The 24,940-nt window shown below is 30.9% G+C and overlaps 1 protein-coding gene across 1 annotated transcript in view; it reads right to left on the bottom strand.

Annotated features, from left to right (window-relative positions):
- Positions 1-24,940, bottom strand: part of Dscam1 (Down syndrome cell adhesion molecule 1) — a 79,837-nt gene that overhangs the window by 22,501 nt on the left and 32,396 nt on the right. Inside the window, exons 7-13 of the mRNA XM_077430418.1 lie at positions 23,385-23,508; positions 20,615-20,763; positions 20,346-20,529; positions 20,103-20,206; positions 19,877-20,028; positions 19,622-19,726; positions 19,176-19,488 (exon numbers count right to left, since the gene is read on the bottom strand). Of these exons, the coding sequence (XP_077286544.1) occupies positions 19,176-19,488; positions 19,622-19,726; positions 19,877-20,028; positions 20,103-20,206; positions 20,346-20,529; positions 20,615-20,763; positions 23,385-23,508 (1,131 nt within the window). The remainder of the gene's footprint in view (positions 1-19,175; positions 19,489-19,621; positions 19,727-19,876; positions 20,029-20,102; positions 20,207-20,345; positions 20,530-20,614; positions 20,764-23,384; positions 23,509-24,940) is intronic.

The raw sequence follows: 24,940 nt of genomic DNA on the forward strand, positions 1-24,940 counted from the left end.
AAATGTGATAGCTGATATTAATTTTTTAAGTTTAACTAAAACAAAATTATTATTATACTTATATTAAAAGATTGGATAAGTGATTGGAAAAAAATATGCATTTTATAAAAGAAAATTCTAAATGCAAAGGTACCATTTATGATCAATTCAGATGAGAAGGTGGTTTTTCCAGCCACATTTTCAGCTACACATGTATAGTGCCCTGCGTGTGTATCGGATACTGATGCAATACTCAAAATGGCACTGAGTTCCCCAATATTTATCACCGACATACCCATGTGAGATTTAATAGAATGTCCATTGTACAACCAACTCAATTTGAGTGGATGATCGCCTTCAATCACGGAGCAAGGTTGAGTAACAACTTGTCCAGGATTTAGAGCTTTTTCTCCAAATGAAAACGGTTGTAAAGTAGGCGGTACTATAATAATGCGTACAATATGATTTTTTTAATAATTCAATTAATTGGCTTATCAAATAATTTAATTATTTGATCCACGTTTTGGGAATAATTACTCTGGATGTTGATGTCTTGTTTGAAGATCGTAATGTTGGATTTAACGACTAGGCTGTTAAAGATAAATGGTTCGTATTGTGCAAAATACATAGGTGTGCAAAACAAACAAAAAAAAAACAATAATAAATGGGGTCGATATGATGTATGTATAATATATAATAGACGTTTTGGGTGGGAAAAATTCAGCAAAAGCATGTTTCAAGTAATTTAAGGTTTACAATAGTAAAAATGTATGTTATTTACATGTGATTCACGCAGAGAAGCGTCGATTAGATGTGTAATCATGTACAAAAACTATTATTAATGTAAACCTGAATTTACAATGTAGGCTAACGATTGTCTTAACTAGTGCATATTCCTTGCAGAATGAACACTTGGTAAGAACAAATCAGAACATTTAAAAATGACAGCATTTAAAGAAATCGGACGAATATTTTACAAAGAAAAATCTTAAATGCTGTTTATTTTTGCAAGCCTTTTATTAGTTTCACTGGTTGTATCGATCAAGCAAAATAATTAAAAAATTACCCTTTACATAGAGTAGGGCTGAGTGACTAGTAACACCAGCTAGGTTTTTAGCAACACACGTGTAGTTTCCACTGTGCACATCCATGACGGAAGAAATAAAAAGAAAGGAAGTTCGATCATTCATCTTAGAAAGTGCAATTCCCAAGTCGGGATTAATTTCTTGACCATTAAATCTCCAACTGATCACGACAGGAGTATCACCTTTTGTTACGTGACAAGTCATTTGAACAGACTCTCCAGAAAATATAGAATCTTCTAATTCAAATGGCATAATATGTGGTCTAACTGATAAAAGCAAACATGTATTGATCAGTTATATGTAGATATAAAATAATTATATGCATATACATGTGTATGCACACATGTATGTCTATAGGGGGAAAAGGGAAGAATGATTACATATATAATATATATATATATATACAAAAGGTAATAATATTAGAACCTAAACTATCAATTGTGAATCAGGAAACCAATACCATTCACGAGTAATGATGTTGTAAATGTTGACGCCCCCGCTTTATTTTTAGCAATACAAGTATAATTTCCACTATGACTTCCCATTATAGAAGAAATAGCTAAGAGCGATGTTCTATCACCGACTTTAGTTGTTGTAATTCCGAGATGGGTTGACATTTCTTGTCCATGAAAACTCCATGAAATATCAATAGGTGTGTCTCCTTTCGTTATGTGACACGTAAGCTGAACAGATTCTCCAGAAAAAACCGACTCGTCTATTTCAAACGGCATAATATGCGGTTTAACTGATGAAAACAAACATATGTATTGGTAAATTTATCATTACAGATTTCGGGAAGCGAGGAAGGGTGATTGATTACAAATAAGGGATGTATAGAAACCCAAACTATCAACTGGTGAATCAAAAAACCAATACCATGAACGTGTAATGTTGTTGTTAACGTTGAAACCCCTGCTTTATTTTTGGCAATACAAGTATAATTTCCACTGTGACTTCCCATTACGGAAGATATAGCTAAGAATGATGTCCTATCACCAACTTTAGTCGTTGTTATTCCGAGATGGGACGACATATCTTGTCCATGAAAACTCCATGATATATCGATAGGTGTATCTCCTTTTGTTATATGGCATGTGAACTGAATTGATTCTCCGGCAAAAACTGACTGGTCTAATTCAAGTGGCATAATATGCGGTATAACTAATGGAAACAAGCATACGCATTGATCAATTATACAGTATAGATTTTGGGAAGCGAGGAAGGGTGATTACAACAGAGGATATATTAGAAATCCAAAACTATTGACTTGCGAATCAGAAAACCAATACCATTCACGCGCAATGTTGTTGTTAACGTTGAAACCCCCGCCTTATTTTTAGCAACGCAAGTATAATTTCCACTATGACTTCCCATTATAGAAGATATAGATAAGAGCGATGTTCTATCACCAACTTTAGTTGTTGTAATTCCAAGATGGGACGACATATCTTGTCCGTGAAAACTCCATGATATATCAATAGGTGTATCTCCTTTTATTATGTAACACGAGAATTGAATCGACTCTCCGGCAAAAACTGCCTGATCTATTTCAAATGGCATGATATGCGGTGTAACTAAAGAAAATAAACATACGTATCGGTCAATAAAACATCAAAGATTTTGGGAAAACACGGGAAAGGGTGATTACAACACAGGATGTTTTAGAAACCCAAACTATTGACTTGTGAATCAGAAAATCAATACCATTAATACGTAAAGTCGTTGTATATGATGAAACCCCTGCTTTATTTTTAGCAATACAAGTATAATTTCCGCTGTGACTTCCCAATACTGAAGATATAGCTAAGAATGATGTTCTATCACCAACTTTAGTTGTTGTAATTCCGAGATGAGTTGACATATCTTGTCCGTGAAAAATCCATGATATATCGATAGGTGTGTCTCCTTTTGTTATGTGACATGTGAACTGAATTGATTCTCCGGCAAAAACCGTTTCGTCAATTTCAAACGGCAAAATATGAGGTACAACTGGGTGATACAAAAAAAATTAAAAAATTAAAAATGGATCAACATAATTTAGAATCCTCGAATGGGAAAATAATGTAGAATAAATACATGTAGATATGTATATGTATACTGTAAATGCGCATGTATTATGTATAACCATTGACTTTTAAAACTGTAGAATAAGAAGTTGTTCCTGCAATGTTTTTGGCGATGCAAGTGTAGTTTCCATTATGATTTCCTGTTATCGATGGTATATTAAGTATAGATGACCTAGGCCCGATTTTTGTTGTTGTTATTCCTAAATGGGAAGCCTTTTCCAAACCGTGGAAATTCCAAAAAATTTCGATAGGAATATCTCCTTTAGAAACGTGACAATTTAACTGGACTGATTCTCCGTAAAATAATGCCTGATCGATATCGAACGGTATTATACTTGGTGCAACTGCAGATAATAAAAAAATGTGTAAAAAATAATTGGCAAATTAAAACACAAGAAAAAACATAGATCAACAAACTAAAAACATTTCTCCAGATAAATAAACACATGAATGAATACCATTGACATTCAATAAGGTGCTATAGCTGATAAATCCGGCTTTATTTTTAGCAGTACATGTGTAATTGCCACTGTGACTTGCAGTAACAGTTGGTATTGACAAGAAAGAAGTCCTATTATTTATTTTTGTAGTAGACATGCCCAAATGAGAAGACATTTCTCGTCCGTGAAAGTTCCAAGATATGTCTAACGGCAAGTCACCTTTCGTTACGTGACAATTTAATTGTACTGATTCCCCGGCAAACACCGATCCATCAGCTTCAAATGGAACGATGTAAGGTGCAACTGTGATACAAGCATTAGCAATAAAATTAAATAATAAAAGAAACATTAATATTTTGTGTTAATCAAAGAAGCGTGCAAGTGCGGATGAGGATTGAGATTATAGTAGTTCCCTAAATTTTCATCTACCCTTGACATTTAATGTAGCCACATGAGTCGCAACACCAGCCTTGTTGGTAGCTATACAAGTATAATTTCCACTGTGACGAGACGTCACAGACGATATGCTTAATAGAGATGTTCTATCGCCGGCCTTCATGGTAGTGATACCAAAATGAGACGACAACTCTTGTCCGTGAAAATTCCATGATATATGAAGGGGTAAATCGCCTTTCGACACGTGGCACTGAAGCTGTACTGACTCTCCAGAATAAATTACATCGTCCAAATCAAATGGAACTATGTGCGGCATTGCTAATAAAAATAATGATTAAAGAATTTGTTAAAAAGAACAGGACATTTGAAATGGAGAGGGAAAGAGGTTAATACAAATAAAAAGTTAACAAATCAAATAACCCAATAAATACTTAAAACTCATCATTTATATACCCTTAACGTTCAAGATGGCAGTATAGCTGACAGTACTGACGGGATTGCTAGCTGTGCAAGTGTAGTTACCACTATGACCAGCCATTGCTGATGATATAGCAAGAATAGAAGAGCGACTGCCAAACTTAGCAGTTGAAATACCAAGATGGGATGACATTTCCCTCCCATGAAAATTCCATGATATTTTAAGAGGCGTATCCCCTTTAGGGATATGACAGGTCACTTGTACGGACTCGCCATAATAAACCGATTCATCAAATTCAAAAGGTGAAATAATTGGGGCAACTGTGAACATTTATAGTAAATAATTAACATTTAGATATTAAAAGTGACAAAATCAATTATAACAAACAAACATTGTTATTGACAAGTAAATCATATAAAATATATCTAATTAGCGCCTAAGAAATATTTACAAATTTAAGGGATAAGGAAAGGATAATTATAACAATGGAAAATATACATAAATCATTACATAAAAATAATTTCTTGATTAAAGATAAGAAATAATTTTCAAAACTGATTTATGAAGTAAAAATATAAAGCATATTTAAAAAATTGAAGAGCCCACAATCAATAGACTCTAGATTAAAAAAAATCAAGCAAGTGCAATCGATTTACCATTAACAATAAGTTCCGCTGAATGACTAGCAGATCCAGCTTCGTTTTTTACAATACAAGTATATAAACCTTGATTATCGTACGATACAGATTCAATAGTTAGTTGACTTGTTCGTTTCGAAGTTGTTATTATAACACCTTTTTCTCCTGACACAATTTCTTTATTTCGCAGAAGCCAAATTATATTCAAAGGAAGATCGCCCTTGCTGGCAGTGCAAGTAACAAGCACCATATCGAGCGCATTGACGGGATCATCGCCGAAATCAAATGGCATAATTTGCGGGGAAACTAAATTTATAAACATATCAAAGAATAAAAATGAGAATCTCATTTGAAACCGAAATGAAAATACTCATATATCACATGTTTTCGATATTTGTATGAGATGGGAAACCTAGACCGTCTCAAATTTAACATTCAGAAAGAAAAGGCAAGTAAAAGGTATCAATTAAGGATTTAAAATGATATTTAACTACTATAAATCTAATATAAAACAAAATAAAGATCAAATAATACCATTAACAATTAATTCGGATGTGTGATTAGTAGTTCCGGCTTTATTTGAAGCAACACATGTGAATAAACCACCATGTTGTGCTGTTATTGATTCGATACTTAGAGTACTGGTTCTTTTACTGGTTATGCTAATTAAAATTCCAAATGAAATTTTCTCTAACTTGATATTATTAAAGTACCATTCAATAGTGATTGGAAAATCTCCTTTATTTACAGTGCATTGAACGGAGGTCATATCGCCTGCATTCACCGGATCCTCGCCGAAATTAAATGGCATTATTTGAGGGGTCACTTAAAAATCCATAAACAAGTGTCATAATCAGAGATTAAAAATATGCAGGAAAGGAAAAAAATCAAATTTAAAGATGTAATAATTAAGAAAATCATATAATATTAATTAAATATATTTATGTATGTATATATATATTGTAAATCTAAATTCTACCATTAACAAAAAGATAAGCAGCATGTTCAACTACTCCAGCTTTATTACGAGCTACACAGGAATAGTTTCCTATATGTGTTGCCTGGATGGACTCGATGCTCAAAATAGATATTCTGTTTGTAGTTCTACTGTAAGTAATATCTCCATTATTGGAACGAATTTCCTTTCCATTAAAATTCCAATAAAATGTTATTGGTAAGTCGCCTTTACTAACAATGCACGTTAAATAAGCTGTGTCTCCAGCATTAAGTGGTAGATCGCCGAAATCGAACGGTGAAATTAGGGGAGCAACTGATTTCAATAGTAAAAAATATATTAATTAAAATAGCAGAAGAAATTTTACAATTGTACGGTTCTATATAGTGAAGGGAGTTACATATTACCAAATATTACATAAAAATAATATTTTTTCTTAATAAATAATAAAGGAAGATAAAATTAATAATTAATAAATTAAAAAATATATAATTCTAATCGAATTTCTACCGTTAACAGAGAGATAAGCAGTGTGGTCAACCATTCCAGCCATATTACGAGCTACACATGTATAATTTCCTTTGTGTATTGCTTGATAATTGTGTAATACATGCATATACATGTGTATGCACACATGTATGTCTATAGGGGGAAAAGGGAAGAATGATTACATATATAATATATATATATATATACAAAAGGTAATAATATTAGAACCTAAACTATCAATTGTGAATCAGGAAACCAATACCATTCACGAGTAATGATGTTGTAAATGTTGACGCCCCCGCTTTATTTTTAGCAATACAAGTATAATTTCCACTATGACTTCCCATTATAGAAGAAATAGCTAAGAGCGATGTTCTATCACCGACTTTAGTTGTTGTAATTCCGAGATGGGTTGACATTTCTTGTCCATGAAAACTCCATGAAATATCAATAGGTGTGTCTCCTTTCGTTATGTGACACGTAAGCTGAACAGATTCTCCAGAAAAAACCGACTCGTCTATTTCAAACGGCATAATATGCGGTTTAACTGATGAAAACAAACATATGTATTGGTAAATTTATCATTACAGATTTCGGGAAGCGAGGAAGGGTGATTGATTACAAATAAGGGATGTATAGAAACCCAAACTATCAACTGGTGAATCAAAAAACCAATACCATGAACGTGTAATGTTGTTGTTAACGTTGAAACCCCTGCTTTATTTTTGGCAATACAAGTATAATTTCCACTGTGACTTCCCATTACGGAAGATATAGCTAAGAATGATGTCCTATCACCAACTTTAGTCGTTGTTATTCCGAGATGGGACGACATATCTTGTCCATGAAAACTCCATGATATATCGATAGGTGTATCTCCTTTTGTTATATGGCATGTGAACTGAATTGATTCTCCGGCAAAAACTGACTGGTCTAATTCAAGTGGCATAATATGCGGTATAACTAATGGAAACAAGCATACGCATTGATCAATTATACAGTATAGATTTTGGGAAGCGAGGAAGGGTGATTACAACAGAGGATATATTAGAAATCCAAAACTATTGACTTGCGAATCAGAAAACCAATACCATTCACGCGCAATGTTGTTGTTAACGTTGAAACCCCCGCCTTATTTTTAGCAACGCAAGTATAATTTCCACTATGACTTCCCATTATAGAAGATATAGATAAGAGCGATGTTCTATCACCAACTTTAGTTGTTGTAATTCCAAGATGGGACGACATATCTTGTCCGTGAAAACTCCATGATATATCAATAGGTGTATCTCCTTTTATTATGTAACACGAGAATTGAATCGACTCTCCGGCAAAAACTGCCTGATCTATTTCAAATGGCATGATATGCGGTGTAACTAAAGAAAATAAACATACGTATCGGTCAATAAAACATCAAAGATTTTGGGAAAACACGGGAAAGGGTGATTACAACACAGGATGTTTTAGAAACCCAAACTATTGACTTGTGAATCAGAAAATCAATACCATTAATACGTAAAGTCGTTGTATATGATGAAACCCCTGCTTTATTTTTAGCAATACAAGTATAATTTCCGCTGTGACTTCCCAATACTGAAGATATAGCTAAGAATGATGTTCTATCACCAACTTTAGTTGTTGTAATTCCGAGATGAGTTGACATATCTTGTCCGTGAAAAATCCATGATATATCGATAGGTGTGTCTCCTTTTGTTATGTGACATGTGAACTGAATTGATTCTCCGGCAAAAACCGTTTCGTCAATTTCAAACGGCAAAATATGAGGTACAACTGGGTGATACAAAAAAAATTAAAAAATTAAAAATGGATCAACATAATTTAGAATCCTCGAATGGGAAAATAATGTAGAATAAATACATGTAGATATGTATATGTATACTGTAAATGCGCATGTATTATGTATAACCATTGACTTTTAAAACTGTAGAATAAGAAGTTGTTCCTGCAATGTTTTTGGCGATGCAAGTGTAGTTTCCATTATGATTTCCTGTTATCGATGGTATATTAAGTATAGATGACCTAGGCCCGATTTTTGTTGTTGTTATTCCTAAATGGGAAGCCTTTTCCAAACCGTGGAAATTCCAAAAAATTTCGATAGGAATATCTCCTTTAGAAACGTGACAATTTAACTGGACTGATTCTCCGTAAAATAATGCCTGATCGATATCGAACGGTATTATACTTGGTGCAACTGCAGATAATAAAAAAATGTGTAAAAAATAATTGGCAAATTAAAACACAAGAAAAAACATAGATCAACAAACTAAAAACATTTCTCCAGATAAATAAACACATGAATGAATACCATTGACATTCAATAAGGTGCTATAGCTGATAAATCCGGCTTTATTTTTAGCAGTACATGTGTAATTGCCACTGTGACTTGCAGTAACAGTTGGTATTGACAAGAAAGAAGTCCTATTATTTATTTTTGTAGTAGACATGCCCAAATGAGAAGACATTTCTCGTCCGTGAAAGTTCCAAGATATGTCTAACGGCAAGTCACCTTTCGTTACGTGACAATTTAATTGTACTGATTCCCCGGCAAACACCGATCCATCAGCTTCAAATGGAACGATGTAAGGTGCAACTGTGATACAAGCATTAGCAATAAAATTAAATAATAAAAGAAACATTAATATTTTGTGTTAATCAAAGAAGCGTGCAAGTGCGGATGAGGATTGAGATTATAGTAGTTCCCTAAATTTTCATCTACCCTTGACATTTAATGTAGCCACATGAGTCGCAACACCAGCCTTGTTGGTAGCTATACAAGTATAATTTCCACTGTGACGAGACGTCACAGACGATATGCTTAATAGAGATGTTCTATCGCCGGCCTTCATGGTAGTGATACCAAAATGAGACGACAACTCTTGTCCGTGAAAATTCCATGATATATGAAGGGGTAAATCGCCTTTCGACACGTGGCACTGAAGCTGTACTGACTCTCCAGAATAAATTACATCGTCCAAATCAAATGGAACTATGTGCGGCATTGCTAATAAAAATAATGATTAAAGAATTTGTTAAAAAGAACAGGACATTTGAAATGGAGAGGGAAAGAGGTTAATACAAATAAAAAGTTAACAAATCAAATAACCCAATAAATACTTAAAACTCATCATTTATATACCCTTAACGTTCAAGATGGCAGTATAGCTGACAGTACTGACGGGATTGCTAGCTGTGCAAGTGTAGTTACCACTATGACCAGCCATTGCTGATGATATAGCAAGAATAGAAGAGCGACTGCCAAACTTAGCAGTTGAAATACCAAGATGGGATGACATTTCCCTCCCATGAAAATTCCATGATATTTTAAGAGGCGTATCCCCTTTAGGGATATGACAGGTCACTTGTACGGACTCGCCATAATAAACCGATTCATCAAATTCAAAAGGTGAAATAATTGGGGCAACTGTGAACATTTATAGTAAATAATTAACATTTAGATATTAAAAGTGACAAAATCAATTATAACAAACAAACATTGTTATTGACAAGTAAATCATATAAAATATATCTAATTAGCGCCTAAGAAATATTTACAAATTTAAGGGATAAGGAAAGGATAATTATAACAATGGAAAATATACATAAATCATTACATAAAAATAATTTCTTGATTAAAGATAAGAAATAATTTTCAAAACTGATTTATGAAGTAAAAATATAAAGCATATTTAAAAAATTGAAGAGCCCACAATCAATAGACTCTAGATTAAAAAAAATCAAGCAAGTGCAATCGATTTACCATTAACAATAAGTTCCGCTGAATGACTAGCAGATCCAGCTTCGTTTTTTACAATACAAGTATATAAACCTTGATTATCGTACGATACAGATTCAATAGTTAGTTGACTTGTTCGTTTCGAAGTTGTTATTATAACACCTTTTTCTCCTGACACAATTTCTTTATTTCGCAGAAGCCAAATTATATTCAAAGGAAGATCGCCCTTGCTGGCAGTGCAAGTAACAAGCACCATATCGAGCGCATTGACGGGATCATCGCCGAAATCAAATGGCATAATTTGCGGGGAAACTAAATTTATAAACATATCAAAGAATAAAAATGAGAATCTCATTTGAAACCGAAATGAAAATACTCATATATCACATGTTTTCGATATTTGTATGAGATGGGAAACCTAGACCGTCTCAAATTTAACATTCAGAAAGAAAAGGCAAGTAAAAGGTATCAATTAAGGATTTAAAATGATATTTAACTACTATAAATCTAATATAAAACAAAATAAAGATCAAATAATACCATTAACAATTAATTCGGATGTGTGATTAGTAGTTCCGGCTTTATTTGAAGCAACACATGTGAATAAACCACCATGTTGTGCTGTTATTGATTCGATACTTAGAGTACTGGTTCTTTTACTGGTTATGCTAATTAAAATTCCAAATGAAATTTTCTCTAACTTGATATTATTAAAGTACCATTCAATAGTGATTGGAAAATCTCCTTTATTTACAGTGCATTGAACGGAGGTCATATCGCCTGCATTCACCGGATCCTCGCCGAAATTAAATGGCATTATTTGAGGGGTCACTTAAAAATCCATAAACAAGTGTCATAATCAGAGATTAAAAATATGCAGGAAAGGAAAAAAATCAAATTTAAAGATGTAATAATTAAGAAAATCATATAATATTAATTAAATATATTTATGTATGTATATATATATTGTAAATCTAAATTCTACCATTAACAAAAAGATAAGCAGCATGTTCAACTACTCCAGCTTTATTACGAGCTACACAGGAATAGTTTCCTATATGTGTTGCCTGGATGGACTCGATGCTCAAAATAGATATTCTGTTTGTAGTTCTACTGTAAGTAATATCTCCATTATTGGAACGAATTTCCTTTCCATTAAAATTCCAATAAAATGTTATTGGTAAGTCGCCTTTACTAACAATGCACGTTAAATAAGCTGTGTCTCCAGCATTAAGTGGTAGATCGCCGAAATCGAACGGTGAAATTAGGGGAGCAACTGATTTCAATAGTAAAAAATATATTAATTAAAATAGCAGAAGAAATTTTACAATTGTACGGTTCTATATAGTGAAGGGAGTTACATATTACCAAATATTACATAAAAATAATATTTTTTCTTAATAAATAATAAAGGAAGATAAAATTAATAATTAATAAATTAAAAAATATATAATTCTAATCGAATTTCTACCGTTAACAGAGAGATAAGCAGTGTGGTCAACCATTCCAGCCATATTACGAGCTACACATGTATAATTTCCTTTGTGTATTGCTTGAACAGAATCAATGCTTAGTACTGATATTCTTTTTCCATTTCTATTGATGGTTATTCCATTCTGAGAACTAACTTCTTTGTCGTTAAAGGTCCAGTGAATTGTCAACGGAAGGTCGCCTTTACTCACAGTGCACATTACAGAAACGGTGTCTCCGGCATTTAAAGTTTCATCGCCGAAATCGAATGGCGAAATTTGAGGAGCAACTACATAATTACAATACAATGAAACATTGTAAATCATAATAGTGAAAATTATGTTAAGGAAGAAAAATTTCGATAGTTTCGATAGAGCACTAATAATTAAATGAAATACATTTTTTAAATTTACGGGGAAGAAAGGCATAATACTAAAATAAAAAATTATAAGTAATATAAGAAAGCCATAAAAACTTGTTGTTTGAATTGTATGACTACCATTAATAAAAAGAGTGGCGGTATGTTCAACTGTTCCTGCAACATTTTGAGCGTAGCACGTATAATTTCCTTTGTGTATAGCTTGTACGGATTCAATGCTCAAAGCGTGCATTCTCTGTCCTGTTTTACCGAGTATTATTCCATTTTTGGCACTGACCTCTTCGCCATTAAATTTCCAATGAACTTTTAATGGAAAGTCACCTTTATATACAGTGCAGGTTAAAGAAACCGCATCACCAGCATTGAGGATATCATCGCCAAAACTGAATGGCGTGATTTGAGGAGCAACTAATTACAATACAGTAAATCATAAATTATTATACAATAGTGAAAATTGTGTTAATCGAAAAGAAAATTTCGGATTATGTACAACATTATAAGCAGGAACTTAAAATAATATTTTTTTACACAGGGAGATGAAAATAATGATAAATAATAATACTATAAGGAATAATAAAATATGTATACTATAAAATCTGTACTAATTTGTGATTTTAATTGAATGACTACCATTTATAAAGAGAGTGGCGGTATGTTCAACTGTCCCTGCAACATTACGAGCTATGCACGTATAATTTCCTTTATGCATAGCTCGTACAGATTCAATGCTCAAAACAGATATTCTCTGCCCCGTTTTACTGAGTATTATTCCATTTTTTGCACTAACTTCTTCACCATTAAAATTCCAATAAATTTTTAATGGAAAGTCACCTTTGTATACGGTGCACATAACAGAAACAGTATCTCCAGCATTGAGGATATCTTCTCCAAAATTGAAAGGAGTGATTTGAGGAGCAACTAATTAAAATACAGTAAATCATAAATTATAACACAGTTAATGACAATCTTGGATTTTGGAAAGAAATTTTTGGATAGTGTATATCATGGAGTAATCATTATAAATGGAATAAATAAGATATATATGTAGTGCATTTAAGAGCTGTACAAATTCATTGTTTTAATTAAATGACTACCATTAATAAAGAGAATCGCAGTGTGCTCTACAGTTCCAGCTAAATTGCGAGCTATGCAAGTATAGTTTCCTTTGTGCAAAGCTTGAACAGAATCGATGCTCAAAACAGATATTCTTTTTCCTGTTTGAATGATCGTGACTCCAGTTTTTGCACTGACTTCTTCGCCATTAAAATTCCAATAAATTTTTAATGGAAAGTCACCTTTATATACAGTGCACATTACAGAAACAGTGTCTCCAGCATTGAGGATATCCTCTCCAAAATTGAAAGGTGTAATTTGAGGACCAACTAACCAGAAGAAAGTAATTGTATATTAGATTATATAAAATAATCGCAAATTAAAAATAAAAATGATATATGGAAATATAAATTTTGAGGATGAACTAAAAATCATTATAAAGGTAGAAAATTATAACAATTTTTAAAAGAATATAAATTAAGAGCACTACATAATGCATGTGGAATGTCTACCATTAACATTAAGATGGGCAGTCTGATCATCTATTCCAGCTATATTATGGGCTACACATGTATAATTTCCTTTATGTATAGCTTGAACAGACTCGATGCTAAGAACAGATACTCTTTTCCCATTTCTATTTATAACTATTCCATTTTGGGTATTAATTTCCTCGTCATTAAATTTCCAATAAATTGTCAATGGAAGATCGCCTTTATACGCAGTGCACATTAATGAAACTGCATCTCCCGCATTTAAAGTTTCATCACCGAGATTAAATGGTGAAATTTGAGGAGCAACTATATGGGTGTAAGGTTTATTTGTATAAGTATTAAAATTATATTGTTTTACAGGAATAGATTAACATTTCTATCTTGTTAGGAATAAACGAATAATATATTAAAATCATAATATGGGAAATAATACGAAAATAAATCTTAAAAAAACTATACTATTTGAATTAAATTTTAAATTTAAAAAAACTATACTATTTGAATTTCTACCATTAACAGAAAGAAAGGCAGTGTGATCAAATTTTCCCGCCGAGTTGCGAGCTATACATGTATAATTTCCTTTATGTACAGCTTGAACAGACTCAATGCTCAATACTGATATTCTCTGTCCAGTTCTACTGATGATAATTCCACTATTTGGATTAACTTCTTCACCATTGAAATTCCAAAAAATTGTCAACGGAAAGTCGCCCTTATTTACAGTGCAGGTCAAAGAAACCGCATCTCCGGCATTCAGCGTTTCATCACCAAAATTAAACGGCGAAATTTGAGGAGCAACTAACAAAATAATATAAGCAACAATAAAATAACTTTGTGAACAATATCCTATATTATTTCACACAATTAAATTTGGGTATATGCAGTTGATCAAATGGGGTATGTGAGGATCAAATTAAATAAGAAATAAATATAATATAAAATAAAATACAAATAACTAAATCTAATTGGCTACCATTGATAAAAAGAAAGGCGGTGTGATCAACTGTTCCAGCCACATTCCGGGCTGCACATGTATAATTTCCTTTATTTACTGCTTGAACAGAATCGATGCTCAATACTGATATTCTTTTTCCATTTCTATTGATAGTTATTCCATCTTTAGAAGCAATTTCTTTTCCATTGAAATTCCAATTAATTGTCAACGGCAAATCACCCTTATTTACAGTACATGTTACCGAAACTGTATCTCCAGCATTCAGAGTATCTTCACCAAAATTAAATGGCGAAATTTGGGGAGCAACTAATCAAAATAGCAAATAAAATCGTGAATTAATTAATGAAAGATTAATGCCGAAAGAGAGACTATTTTTAGAAAGAAAAATTATACTAAAATATCTATTGTAAATCGACATCTAACTATTTAAGAACTCGGAGGATAAAAAATCCAAATAATCAAAGCGAACCACGCAATTTATGTTATTCAAAGGATTTGTTTTTTTTTTTGGATAGAGGAAAAAGTAAAATAAACTAAAATTAAAAGAAAAAATGGAATTATATCGGATGTCTACCATTTACAAGAAGGTTAGCGGTGTGATTAACTATTCCTGCTGCATTACGAGCTACACATGTGTAATTTCCTTTGTGCGTAGCTTGAATAGAATCAATGCTCAACATAGATATTCTTTTTGTGTTTCTGTTAATTGTCACTCCATCTTTAGAACTAACTTCTTTATCATTAAAAATCCAATCAATTGCCAACGGTAAGTCGCCTTTATTTACTGTACAAGTTACAGAAACAGTATCTCCGGCGTTCAGAATCTCATCGCCAAAAGTAAAAGGCGATATTTGAGGAGCAACTAATTTAATATAGCAAATAAATTAGGAATTAATATAAATTATACACCAAGAAAGACGGGTTATTTTTATCAATTAGTTTAAAACAAAATTCGTTTTTCAAGAAAAATTCCTCTTCGTATTTTTCTGTTCCATAACTTTAGTAAATAAAAATAATAGAAATATTAATTTAATTTCTTAAACCTTAAAAACATTCAAAAATATAAGCTTCAAAACTGTGTATATTTATTTTAGTAATAAACTAAGTAAATAAAATTGCAAATATTCAATATATAATTTAAAGGAAATTGTATAGCAAAGGAAGAATATAATAAAAAAGAAAAACACATAAGATAGAAAATTAAATTGCATGGGATGTCTACCATTAACCAAAAGATTCGCGGTGTGATTAACTGTTCCTGCTTCATTACGAGCTACACATGTGTAATTTCCTTTATGCGTAGCTTGAATAGAATCAATGCTCAACATTGATATTCTTTTTCCGCTTCTATTAATTGTCACTCCATTTTTAGAACTAACTTCTTTATCGTTAAAAATCCAATCAATTGCCAACGGAAAGTCGCCTTTATTTACTGTACAAGTTATTGAAACAGTATCTCCAGCATTCAGAGTCTCATCGCCAAAAGTAAAAGGCGAAATTTGAGGAGCAACTATTTAAATATAGTAAATAAAATTTGGAATTAATATAGATTCTACACCGCAGAATATGGATTATTTCTATTATCAATTACTTTAAGACAAAAAAATTCTTTCTACAAGAAAAATCCCTCTTTTATTCTTCTGTTTCATAGCTTTGATAAACAAAAATAATATTAATATTAACTAAATAATAGTAATTTAATTTCTTAAACCTTAAAAATGTTCACAAATATAGGCTTTAAAATTGTGTATATTTATTTATGTAATAAACTAATTAAATAAAATTGCAAATATCCAATATATAATTTAAAGGAAATTTTATAGCAAAGGAAGAATATAATAAAAAGGAAAAACACAAACGATAGAAAATTAAATTGCATGAGATGTCTACCGTTAACCAAAAGATTCGCGGTGTGATTAACTGTTCCAGCTATATTACGAGCTACACACGTGTAGCTTCCTTTATGTGTAGCTTGAATGGAATCTATGCTCAGCATGGATATTCTTTTTCCGCTTCTATTAATGGTTACTCCATTTTTGGAGCTAATTTCTTTATCATTAAAATTCCAGTCAATTGCCAATGGTAAGTCGCCTTTACTTACTGTACACAATACAGAAACCGTATCTCCGGCGTTCAGTGTTTCATCACCAAAATTAAACGGCGAAATTTGGGGAGCAACTGATCACAATCACAACAAAAATTAAAAATTTAATTTAAATGTAAATATCTAGCATAGATGAAATTCGGCGATTTGTCAAATTTTCTTATAATAATTAATTAAAAGTCACCAATAAGTGTGGGCATATTCTAAAACCCTTGATAAACCGCTACTTCTATCAATATTCATACACTGCACAGCTAAAGCATTACCCATAATTTAACAGTACATATACCATCATATGAAAAAGGTATAGTTTAAGGAACAACGAATAGGATAATCGGAGTTTATAGCAATCAAAATAACTTTTACTACTTAAAAAATCAAATAAAAATCTGTTTCTACCATTAACATATAACTTGGCAGTATGATTAGCAATCCCAGCTTTATTCCTAACAGTACAGACATAATTTCCTCTGTGCTCAGCCGAAACGGAATCAATACTTAAGGCAGATATTTGTCTATTCACTTTGGTTATCGAGATTCCAATATTATTTTTTGGATCGATTATTTTATCATTAAGACTCCATAATATATCGAGAGGAAAATCGCCTTTGTTAATGGCACATTGTACTGAAGCCATATCACCAGCATCGGCAGTTTCGGACCCAAATTCGAATGGCGAAATCTGTGGTGGTACTTTATGTAACGAATTAAATGATAAAATCATAGTGACGACACATTAAATTGCGCAAAAGTTGAAACAAAATAAACATCTTCAAGAAGAAAATCAATTAAACGATACGCTTATGTATAATATAACCCCACATTATTTTTTTAACATATATAAATAGTAAAATCAGTGGTAATAAATGTATTTTATGCACCATAAATATAGTATTACATTATATGTACCTATGGTTGGAACCTAATATGTACATACAAGCAAGTTTAAAGAATTCCGGATCGCACTATTGTTTCCTGAAAAGAACTTATATCTAACAAATAAATTGAAATTACACACATAAATATAATAATATATAATGGTATACCTGAAAATTGAAATAAAAAATGACATTTCCATAAAATAGTAAAATGAAAAATATCAGACAGCATTTTTTACCAGTCGTATGAGTATAATTGTCTTATTTGATTATTCAGTCAACATTTTATACAGCAATAAACAAAATCGTATCATGTATTTCTTGATTATAATTTGAATAAAAAAAAATCGTTTAATGATCAAAAATTTGTGCATTAAATTTAGACGTCTGATATTTTACATAAAATATGACAAAAAAAAATCGAGATAAATAATCTAATAGTATTAAACATTTCAATTTAAATACAAAATATTTTTTTAAATGACCATCATGTTATATATTTATAATTAATAAATACTATATTATACAAAAAAATTCTTTTTTAACTTTTTACAATTCTTAAACGAAAAATATACATACTTGTCAATAAATAAAGTTGAAAATGTTCAAAATTTAAAAGATTATTTATCTTCAATGTAAAACGTACAATAGACCACATGCTTTTGTAAAGAAAAGTATGTATTTGTTTTTATTAGTAAAATACTAATATTTAAAATATACTGTTTTATTTAAATGCATCTGGTCTCCTTGTACGTTTTCAAGTGTCTTATCATCTTTGTTTATTATTATTATATTATGAAATTGAGTGAAAGCTAATTATGTATGTATTATATGTATACATACATATCTATATATATAAATATATTAGAAAATGAAATAAGATGATTACCAATAATAAACAAAGATGAAATAACATAATTAATCATCGGAGCTCTTTATGTTCAGTTATCTGTTTTATAGCAAATATCGCACAGTATTTAAATTTATTAAATGAAATTAAACGATATATAATATATACATACAAATGTATATGTATACCAGCCAGAAAATATAACTATTTTTGGCAGTTTGTATATTCAAAATAAACAATGTGAAAGCAATGAAATCAAAACCAAAAACTACATTTATTTCTAGGATTGTATTTAATTTAATTTAGATAATTTGCTATGAATGAAATTATGTAAATGTGTACATACATTTAACAATGACATGTGTATTTGATTTCAGTTTTAATATTATGTTCAAAAACTGAACGTAAAGAGCTTTAATTAAATGGCAATAGAGAAAATATTTTAATAACGAGGATGCTTGAATTATTAATTTTATTAAAATTAAAACTATCTTAGCACAAAAATTATTGAATTGAATTGGAACTTCGGTTCTATTCCAACAACTAAATATTCGCATATGTATCAAAATTTAAAATAAAAAAGATTGACGATGAATGACTTTATAAATGTATCACTAAGATTTGTGGTTTTATATATAATACTATCACTACGCCGTAAAAATATGTCTGAAAAATGTATTAATCACATGTATGTATATTTAAGAAAATATGAATTTAAAAATTCAAGCATCCTAGTTGAAAACAATGTTCAATGAAATAGTTTCCGACTTACCCATGACTTTAACTTCGAGTGTTTTCCTATCTGCATATCCTTGAGCATTCTTGGCTACGCATGTATAAGTGGCTTCATCGCTCAATCTTTCAACATTTTCAATGACGAGGGTTCCATTCGGGAAAACTTTTTGTTTTCTATTGATGGGCAGAACTCGGGTTTCTCTTTCCCAAACAATGGAATCAATTGGGTATCCAGCGACTGGGCAATGTACGATGAGTGTGTCTCCGGCAACAATAGAGTGTTTATCCATGGGTCTGACAAATGGAAGTCCATAAACATTTACTCGAGCTGAATGTGATGCGCTTCCCACCTGATGTTTGAATTTGCCCAAATTTAGTATACGTACATTTTAGGTTTATGCACATAAATATTAAAACTGATTTCAATTTTATTTCTAAAAAATGTTTGAAATTAAATTAAGCTAATTTTAAAAATGTTTTTACCTTGCTGGTTGCAATGCACTTGTAAAGTCCTCCGTCGTTTGTATGAATGGATGAAATATTCAAATGTGATACGACATTTCCATCAACAGTTACATATTGGCCAACCTTAAAATAATAGAATACCATTCAATTTTTCTTTGTATGAAAGTTTGGATATTTATCCATTTCAATGGTAGTATGTAAATAGCTTAACGTTTCTAATACATAATTTAATTAATTATCATTAAATAAAAGCACAATCAAATAGTGACTAACTTGGAATCTCTCTGTATTTTGTAGTCTCTTTCCGTCTAGTTCCCATGACAGTTCAGGTGTAGGATTTCCAGATGCAATACATTTCAAAACGACGGCGGGTCCAGGATTCAAAGTTTGTTCAGTAAAACTGTGTCTGATTTGTGGTGGTTCGACTACAAATAATTATTAATAATTTTAACCAACCTTCTATTAGAATGGTATAAAACATTTAAAATTAATAACTCACATCGGCCTCCGAGTTTTAGCTCAGCACTAGCACCGGCACTTTCTTGATCATTACGAATAAAGCATTGGTACATTCCCTTATCTTCTTTTTTAACAGAATCGATCCTGAAATATTAAAAATTAAAATGAAATGTTAAATATACATTTTATTAGCGATAAACAACATGCTTATACAATAAAACCATTAGATAACTTTAAAAGACGAGAACATTTTAAATTAAAACTTTATTTAAACAAGTATAACCTGAGGATAGCATCATGATGGTTAAAATCTTTTCCATCTTTCAACCAGTTAATAGTCTTGATTGGATTTCCTTCAATACGGCATGTGAACAATGCTGGTCTGCCAAAATCTACAGTTTGTGTAGCGGGTTCAATAGAAGTCTTTAAAGGAGCAGTTACAGTTAGGACAGTTTCAACAGATTCACCTAAATTAAAATGGATTATTTAAAATAAATGTACATACAAACATACTGTACATATGGATATGCTATTTGATCAACCGATTCTTACCGCCAACAGAGTTATTCACAACGCATAAATATTTTCCAGAATCTTCAACAAGTGCTTCTTTAATGATAAGAGTTCCAGATACTTGTTTAACCCTATCGTTCAGAGTGACTGGTTGTTTTCTAGAACTTCCTTCAATAAATTTATACCATCTGAAACAAAACAGAATTGCATTCAGTATTACAAATAAAACTTAAAGACACAGTCTGCAACCCAAAATGCTGAGCTCTACATTATTACAGTATTTTAAATAAGAGACAAGAATAAAGATTTTAAAATTACAAAAAGAGATATTATAAAAAAAGAGTTATGTTGTTATTTGAATATACATAAACAGTTAGAGCATTTTGTAAAGCAGACTGTATTCAGTTTAAAATTTCAAAATTATTCATATTTTTATTAATAGACAAGAAATATCCCATTGATAAATATTCAAAATATTCAATTTAAAATCAGATATATTCAAGTATTATTATGAAAAATAATGCAGGGAATTTAAATCGACGTATAGGATATTTCAAGATAAAAGAAAACAATATCTAAGAAATAAATGGACTGTTTAATATCATTAGAATTCTAAAATAGAGCATACATAGAACCAAATATTATGAAATATTGGACAAAATAAAAAAAGGCAAATAAATAAATAAAAAGACAAATGGATCCATGGGTGGGGGAAAAATTTGTTTGTAAATAAAATAAAAACATATTAAATAATATTAATTTAATACCTTTCCCTTTGAGCAATTTTGTTAAGATAGATTTATGACAAAAATCATTTTCAAACTGCAAATGAATCTAACGCCATTGAAATCCAAGTAGAAATATTGAAAAACTTTACTTACATTTTAAAAATGATGAACACTTTTTTAAAAAAAAAAGTATATTTGATCTCACAAGCAAAAAATAATGTAATAATAAAAGCAACATGCATACTCACCTACAGCTTTTGATGAATTAAATGGCAATACTGTTTTAAATACTTCCTATATAATAAAAAAATTTCGATATTTTTAATTTAAAATATCGACGAAATATATACACATTAAGATATTTATATAATGATACAAAAGATGTATGTAATTTTAGATTCATAAATTTGAAATTTCATTTTAATAAAGTTTGTTAATTTGCTATAAAATTATCGATCATCATCATGTACTCATCATGATTTTATTTCAGTGTCAAAATTTTACATTCTTGTATGAATATAAATTTCCACATTTCATTAAAAGTACCTACTATAAAAATTAAATTATTTTTTATAGCGACACATGACAAAATTTTAGGTTTTAAGCTGTAAATGATAAAAGCAACAACAAACAATTAATAAGCATCACCCATGCACTTACCAAAGGGTGAGCTCATGCCGTCAATCTATACTCTCTAGTGTAGGTAGATCACCACGCCTTCATCATATCACAAGATAGTGGTCTGCAACACACCACACATTTTTATTTAATTTATGTATATCTAAGAGTACATAAAACTTAAATGAATCAATTTGAAATGGAAAATTCAAATGAAAAGATGAATGCGTGTGATACCTTTAAAATTAAAATAGTACAATAACTTTCGAATTTCTATCGGGTTTATGCATTAATCAATAATATGTATATGTACATTCATTCACTCACAACATATATGTATTTTCCTACAACCAAAAACTTACCTTTCAATAAAAAATAGAACATCGACTTTATGTATGTTTTATTCTCTTTAATAATCAAATAACTACTCTAGTAAAGAACTACAAACTAATGATTAACAGCCTATGAATCCATTGTGAGAAGGATAACCAATTTTTTTTTAAATAAAAGCTTTCAGTAATACCAAAACATTTTAAACAATTTGTAGTAGCTATCTTGAATGAATAAAATTCTAAATTACATACAAATTGTATGTTAAATGAATCCAAACAAACCTAAAGACAGGTGCAGGGTAACTGACCACATCACATGTAAGGAAAACATTTCCTCCAATTAAAATGTCAGAAATTTTCCAGCCTTGGAAATTTTCTCCATGTTTTTTAGGTGCAATGTTATTAGTCGGTTCTGTAAAAACATATATCTGACCATTTTAAAACACAATTTGAGAATGTTAAATTATTAATATATGTCTGTGGATAGTTTTTAACATATTAAATTTAAAATATTTGAATTTTGTACGAAAAATTACTTATTTACAATATTCAAGGGTATCCTGTATCTATTGCTTTACAAAATGATGAATAAAATTTTCCTTGATCGATTATTTTATGTCTATCAAAAAAACTATAACCATATGAAAATGAAATTTTACAAGATCTATAATAAAAATTAAGTTTGTAAAACCGAAATTCTACAAAAATAAATACTACAGCTATACACATATGTATGTATAATATTTACGAACCTGAACATAGGTACCGGGTATGCTTGAGCTGGGCAAAGCATAGCGAGACCCTCTCTTTCTAGTGCTATGGTATTCCAAGATTTTACAGTTGTCGGAACTTTTGGGGATGTTCCACTAATAGGTTCTAAATTGCCCAAAATATAAAAATGTAACTATGCAGAAAAACAAGTAAAAGATCTATTGCCTGAATAGAGGAACAGGAAACGCTTGAGCTTGACACAATAAACCAAATCCTTGTCCTATAGGTCGTACAAATGTGCTACTCTTTGAATCGCTCGAAAATGCAGGAGCTTTAGCACCAACTGGTTCTATAGTTACAATATAATAATTTTAAGTCGTACAGAAAAACAAAACAAAGGATTCATAAAATCTAACTTGCCTGACTAATGGTACAGGAAACCCTTGAGCTTGACACAACAAACCAAAACCTGAGTGGATCTCTCGCACAAATGTGATACTTTTCGCATCAGTAGAGAATGTAGGTGCTTTTGATCCTACAGGCTCTATATAAAAATATACAACAGTTTATACTGCGAGTATAGGATATTACATAATAGTGACCCTTACATTGTCAATATACATAGATTTAAATCAATAGTAATTACAAAATAAGCTACTTGCCTAAATATTGGACACGGATATCCTTGTGCTTGACACAGAAGACTAAAACTTTGACCAAGAGACTTTCGAAAAATGCTACCCATCGACTCGGACGAAAATGTGGGCATTTTAACACCAATGGGCTCTTAAATATATAAGTGTTACATATAATCATAAGTTTAAGCAAACAGTGTGAACTTGCCTGAATATGGGAACAGGAAATGCTTGTGCAGGACACAGAAGGGCAAAGCTCTGACTTTCAGAACGTTTAATTCGCGATAAGGAAGAATCGGTGGAAAATGTAGGTGCCTTAGATCCAACTGGTTCTACATGAAAATCAAATATAAATCTCTTAAAGAAGTGAATTTTGATATTATATATCAATGAATTTATACGATATGTACAATACATATTGTGAAATTGGATTGGAGGAATTAAATTTGGCCTATTTTAAAATGCAATCAATTCAGGGATATACGTATGTAGTTGATATGATGATAGTTTGGATATTTTTAAACGTACTTACGTCTTTAATGTAGAACCATGTTAAACACTTATGTACAACGAATTTTCAACTAACAATAAAATTAATTTATCATGCAAATATGTATGTAGTACGATTTCACTTAGCTTTTTTATGAAGGCACTGATGTCGTTTCAATATATATAAGTTTACAAAATAGAAATATACAGACCTTATTATTGAGCTGCCGTTTTTTTTTTTTTAGTAAAATGTAACAATGAAAATACAAATATATATTCTTATGAAAATATTCTTACCGGGATATCGGTATTGGAAGAGCTTGCGCTTGACAAAGAAGAGCAAAACTTTGTCCTTCATCACGCACAAATATACTACCCTTAGAATCAGAAGAAAACGTGGGTGCCTTCACACCGACTGGTTCTAAGAACATCCATTGATAAATAGTAAAAAAAAATCACAATAATAAATTAAATACTAACAGTAAATAATGCTAACAGTTAAAAAGAATTTTAAATTCAACGGACCTAAATAGCGGTTGTGGGAAACCCTGAGCTTGACACAAAAGCACTACTCCTTTATATGCATTAACTTTTTGCCCATATGTGGTAGCAGTATTTGGAAATGATGGGGCTTTTGCGGATATAGGTTCTATATATGAAGACATTATTTATACATGTGATTTTATATTAACGAACATACACTCACCTAAAAGAGGGTACGGGGTACGCCTGCGCTTGACAAAGTAAGACAAAGCTATAACCATATTCTTTAGTAAGGGCAGTACTCTTAAATTCCGATGCAAAACTGGGAGCTTTGGCACTTATAGGTTCTAAAATTAAGTTTCTTTTTTT

Source organism: Arctopsyche grandis, chromosome 5, assembly GCF_051622035.1.
Source record: "Arctopsyche grandis isolate Sample6627 chromosome 5, ASM5162203v2, whole genome shotgun sequence".
Taxonomy (NCBI): domain Eukaryota; kingdom Metazoa; phylum Arthropoda; class Insecta; order Trichoptera; family Hydropsychidae; genus Arctopsyche; species Arctopsyche grandis.